The sequence below is a fragment of the Nanorana parkeri genome, unplaced genomic scaffold (genome assembly GCF_000935625.1).
Source record: "Nanorana parkeri isolate BGI_ZX_2015 unplaced genomic scaffold, ASM93562v1 scaffold812, whole genome shotgun sequence".
Taxonomy (NCBI): domain Eukaryota; kingdom Metazoa; phylum Chordata; class Amphibia; order Anura; family Dicroglossidae; genus Nanorana; species Nanorana parkeri.
The window spans coordinates 553,759-559,587 of NW_017307080.1; the positions used below are offsets into that span (position 1 = coordinate 553,759).

The 5,829-nt window shown below is 47.2% G+C and overlaps 1 protein-coding gene across 1 annotated transcript in view; it reads left to right on the top strand.

Annotated features, from left to right (window-relative positions):
• Positions 1 to 691: 691 nt before the first annotated feature.
• The window catches only part of DCAF5 (DDB1 and CUL4 associated factor 5), a 48,522-nt gene continuing 43,384 nt past the window's right edge, over positions 692 to 5,829 (top strand). The window contains exon 1 of the mRNA XM_018565100.1: positions 692 to 1,062. Within this exon, the coding sequence (XP_018420602.1) occupies positions 807 to 1,062 (256 nt within the window). The 5' untranslated portion in view covers positions 692 to 806. The remainder of the gene's footprint in view (positions 1,063 to 5,829) is intronic.

The following is a 5,829-nucleotide window of genomic DNA, read 5'->3' on the forward strand; positions in this document are numbered from 1 at the left end:
TTTCCCTATTGGATTTTCACAGACAGCAATAAAAACCCAACAGGGGTTCTAAATTATCTCCATTCTATCCAGAACTACAAAAAAGATTTGTCTGTTACATCAGCCTATGGTCTACCAGAACACTGCTGGAAGCGTGTTAAAGTGTATGTAACCCCGACAATAAATGTCTCCTATTTGGCCTATTACATATACTATTATTAGATCGGTTCAATTAGTTGATCCTGCCAGAAATACAGTGAGGAACATAACTCCCCGGCTTCCCATTGACTTACATTATATACAACCATTCCCTCAGGAACCTAACCCCTGCGTAACTTGAGGGCTACCTGTACTCTCATTATCTCAAGTAGTTCCCCTCTGTGGACTACAGGACACCTCCCACTAGGTTATAGCAACAAGGAGAGGGGTTATGTAGTGCTAACACACTTCCTGTTTTAGGGTGACAACACTGCTGCACCATACAGTACAGTGAGGGTTGTCACCCTAGAATAGGAAGTGTGGTACTGGTGGGATCACCAGGTGATAACAAAGGGAATACAGGAATGCAGCCACCACATCTAAATACCAGTAAGCAGCTATAGATTTTATTTTTGTTCTATATAAATGAACCTCTTCAGACCGAGCCTGAGCTATTCGTGTGTGTATGAGGTGAGCCCGGCCACGGATGGTGCTGCCATAGGTGACAGCGCTGTACAGTGGTGTCAGAGGGAGGAAGCGGAGGATCAGCTGAGGGAGGGGGGAGGAGCTCACAGCGGCCCCGTAATTGACTCCAAACAGCTCGGTGCTGTGTGTGCTGCCATGTCTGTATGACCAGAACCCGATCCGAGCCGGGCCCGTCAGCCGTCACCACCACCATGCGGAGGGACAAGGGATGCGGCATGAGGTCGGCCGTAGGCTTTCTGGGCCGGAGGGGCCTACACGGAGACCCCCTTCTGAAGGAGGACTTCCAGAGGAGGAGGCTGCAGGCCTGTAAGAACCTGTACAAAAAGGACCTGCTGGGCCACTTCGGATGTGTCAACGCCATCGAGTTCTCCAACCGCGGGGGACATATGCTGGTGTCAGGCAAGTGACGCTTCTGCCCGACCGCACCCCGATATCAACACCTCCCTATCGACAACCAATGTGTTTACCCCGGGTCACCGTTCCCCTGTCTGCTCTGGGCGAGGGGGGGAGGGGAGAACTCAGCGACACATAATAATGGCAGGCACTTCCGTCCAGGGATTAACTTCAGTTGCTGCAGAACCTCTTGGGGACTCTCAGCTGTCAGTCAGGTCACCATTATATTGTGCAATCTACCAACAGATACGTAGGCTCTGTCTGACTGGATGTAAAGCCAAAACGTTTCTCTTTTTTTGTTCCTTGAGTTCTGGGTAGTGCAGGGTAAACCCACATGTTGGTTTCTTTTGTACCAGGGATCGGCAACCTCGGCACTCCAGCTGTGGTGAAACTACAAATCGCATCATTCCTCTGGGAGTTGTACATGTGGCTGTTGGAGTCTTGCAATGCATCATAGTTCCACAAGAGCTGAAATGCCAAGGTTGCCTACCCCGGTTTGGTGCCGTTTGTGTCCCATTAGGGAGTTCTCCCTTCACTTCCTGTCCTAGAGAAGCAACAGGAAGTGAGAAGATAACTCTCCAAAGTGAACAATGTTACTCTCTTCGGTGACATTCACACTGGCACTCCTCTGTTATGTAAACACAGGACGGATGAAGGAAACGGCAAACTTTACAGATCGCTTTCTTCCGCGTTTCCAAGTCGCTGCCGTTATGTGAGGTTAGCTGTGTTTAGAGTTTCTTATGGTATTCTGGACACACAGAATTGTATCTTCTGGAAATGCACACAGTGTACATGATACCACGTGTATAAGAATGTCCTCCTACATGCAGATCTGTCAGTGTGAGCGAGGCCTTCGGGTCATCATACATGTTACAAGCTGACCATACCAGAACCATGTAATGTGAGCACCTACCGGTCCAATCAGGGAAGCCCTTGTACTACATACGTGTTGGTAGGTGGAAAGGAGATTGTACAGTCAGATTGTGGCGTGTGTGGCCAGCTTTAGAGAGGTGTCCCCCATTGGAAGATTTCCCCTTAGCTCCGGTGACAACGCTAAAATCTTTAATTTCCCCTCACTTCGTGACAGAGGTGTAAATGTCCACAGCGGGACACAGACAGCAATAAAACAACACGGCTCCCCACTCTATCCAAAACTAAAATACAAATGCCGTTACATACACGTTAGAGGAGCCCTCAGAGGACACAGCCTGGCCCAATCTGATGGAGATTGTACAATGAGAATGGGACATGTATTTCCAGCGTCACAAGGATTTGTATGAAGACTCTGCAGACACTGATGAGTCTACCATTGTGTACTGAATGACCAGTGACAGGAAGACGGAGAGATGGAGCTCGCTCACACCAGCTCACACAGTCCCCACCCATAGACAAGGCAATTTGCCTTCACGTCCTCTCGTCTCTGCTCACAGCGTCCCCTCGTCTCCGCCCGCAGCGTCCTCTCGTCTCCGCCCGCAACGTCCTCTCGTCTCTGCCCGCAACGTCCTCTCGTCTCCGCCTGCATCGTCCTCTCGTCTCCGCCCGCAGCGTCCTCTCGTCTCCGCCCGCAGCGTCCTCTCGTCTCCGATCACACCAATGTGCCGTGTTGGTGTGCGCTAACATAAGAACCGGTTACATTTTTACACAGTGTGTTGTGATGTTCTGCACTGTACTCTGGTACATAGAGTTGAATGCAGTGTCGTTTTGTGATGTTTCAATAAAGCTATGAGGGGAAACAAAAGTAAACAATGCATTATAACGGGGGGCATCTTCGGTCCTCCGGCTGTGCTTTAAAGCCGACCTTTACCCATATCTTTAAAATAACAAAAAAGACACCTTAAGAAATGTTGAGTAATGACAATCTACAAACACATACTTCTAGATAATTGCCGGCTTTATATTCTTTATATATCTTATTTTTCTTTTCTTTCCCAGTCTTCTGACAGTTGCCATGTTTACTAAAGGCAGATTAATAAATTTCCCTTTACTTCCTGGAACATGTGACCATGCACATCATCTGAGGGGAGGAAAATGCCTTTTCCTGAGATCTCATGAGATTTCCCAGCAATGCTCTGCTGATGTCACCTTCCCAGGATGCAATGTTTGCAACAGGACCAGGATGTGGAAAACAGTCATTGTACATAAAAGAAACATCTGTTTGTTTATCTAATAAATGTAAGATGATTTCATATCAGCATGCAGAGCTGCATACTGAGGTGACTTTTAGGCCCCGTTCACACCTGGGCGTTTTGTAGCGCGTTCCTACGCTCTGCAAAACGCTCAAACACCGAAATCCCATTATTTCCTATGGGTATGGTTCACACCTGGGCGTATTACAGGCCATATGAACGCGCTACAAAATGCCCTACGCCCAAAGAAGTACAGGAGCTTCTATGGGGCGTATTTGCCACGCGTATCCATTGGGATACAGCCAGGTAGCCCTCGGAAACGCGCGTTTGTCGTGCGTTTTTACCTCAAATCACGGTAAACGCACGAGGCGCGCATATTCAATACGCCTAGGTGTGAACCCAGCCTTAGTCAAACGGGTTAAAGGTCTGCTTTAACTACAAATCCCAACATGCCTCTGCCTGTAACTGTCAGTCTTGCAGTGCCTCCTGGGACTTGTAGTTCCACAACAGCTGGGGGGCTGTAGTTGCTCACCCCTGCATTATAACAGCGCATTGCGCCACCCCTACACAACACACACACATACCAGTATCAGTTATGTTTTATTAGGGATCCACCAATACCGAGTATTTGGGCCAGCTCGTACTCAGCCAAATGCTCTGATACTTACCCCGATACTGGAACATCCGGTCAGAAGGAATCTCGCCTGACAGCTTCCTGATTGGCTGGGAAGTTGGCTTCACTTGTTGCTAGGCAGCCTGGCTTCCTGACCAATCAGGAAGCTGGATGGCACGTCATCACCCGCCGCCCAGCTTCCTGATTCTCGATTCCAGATACTCGATACAGAAAAACCAGTATCGGCGCATCCCTACTTTCTGTATCATGTGTAATTCTGGCCATGTGCGCATCAGTTGTGTAAGATATGATTGTGTATAACAGTCCGATATCAGGAAGGATTATTTCATGCAACGCAAAGTTTATTGGGAAAATCCAACAAAATAAGGGATCCTTTTAAAATGTATTAATTTGCCTCATACCAATCGGAATCTTCTAACCAATGTGATTACGGTAATTAAAAATAAGTCGGATGAGATTGGCCTGGTATTGGAAAATAAACAACAAGTGACTGAATCCGAATATCGAAAGCGGTGGGATTGTAGAGCTCTGGAATGCTTTGTAAACATTGCACAGGTCTAGAGAGGGAACCATACAGCTTTGTATATCTGTTTAGATTAGGACCCCTGTCATGTTTGTACTGCTATCTGGGGCTGTGTTAGAGAGATTTTCCCTCACTTCCTGTTCTGAGTGAGTAAAATCGATGAAAGGGAAGCGGAAATCTTGTCTGTTAAAATGATTTCAGCAGGGCAGGAAGTGAGGAGAAATTTTTGTAATGCAGGTCAAGATTGCAGTAAAAATCTGACAGGGGACCTAACCTTTCCCTACTCTATCCACAGTTTGGGCTTAGAGAGGAAAGCAAGGATTTGTAAAAGTTAACCCTTGCAGTGGGGCTACTGAATAAAGAAGAAATACTCGCCTGATCCTCAATCCCACCTGGCTGCTAGACTGGTCCCTGCATCCTCTTCTACCCTGGGCTCCGGCTGTCTAAGGACCCGTAATACAGGTTCATTAGATGCGAGGACATCAAGGGACATTTCACTGCCAGAGTGGAGGGGGAGAGAGGTGAGCAGTCACTCTCCCCTAGAGAAAAAACAAGCAGTTAACCCTTTAAGTGTTGGGTAGCCCCATTGCAAGGGTTAAAATACTGCGTTTGTCTCACTTGAGGAGATTTGCTCTCACTTAGTCTGACACCTGTGATCTGGACAGGAAGTGAGGAGAAATGTCCCCAAGAGTGACACAAACAGCACTGCAATCCTAACAAAGAATCTCACCCCCTCCCAGTTCTAGAACCAATCATGTTCTATCTGTATGTGCCATTGTTAGGAGATTTCCCTTTACTTCCTGGACTGTGTGACACCCACTGAATAGACAGAAAGGGAGGGGAAATCTTTCCAACGCAGGCACGGAAGAGACTGACAAAGGATTTCATTCTTCCTTTCTCTGTCCAATACTGAAAACCTCCTCTGGCTGTATCTGTCTCTAGCTGACATCACGTGTATGGGGTAAGTGAGACAGAAAGGAAACATGGAAGACATGAAGGCTGTCAGTGCTGAGCTCTTAGGGCCCATTCACACCACATCCAGATCATATCCATTGTTTCCGGACCTAAAATGCATCCTAATGTATCCCAACAGCTTGAAAAATCCTCTTGTCTGTGACAAGAGGACGCCGAAACCGGACGAGTAGCTTCCTGGCCGGCTGTTGTAATTAAACGGCTCGGCCTGGAGCTTTACATTCAAACTAGGGATGTCCCAATGCCACTTTTTCAGGCCCAAGTACAAGTACAAGCACATCCCCTCATGTACTTGCCGATACCAATTACCGATACTTTTTCTTAAAGGGACAGGTGACTTTAAATGATCCATAGTACAACTACATGTTATGTACTATGGATCATGGTTTAACCTATTCATGTTAGCAGTGGAGAATTGTAACTCTATTGCTGGAGTGTAGTGGAGGTGTGTGCTGTACATATGTACTACATATACATTACACACGTCCAGTACACTATAGCAATAGATTTACAGCCAT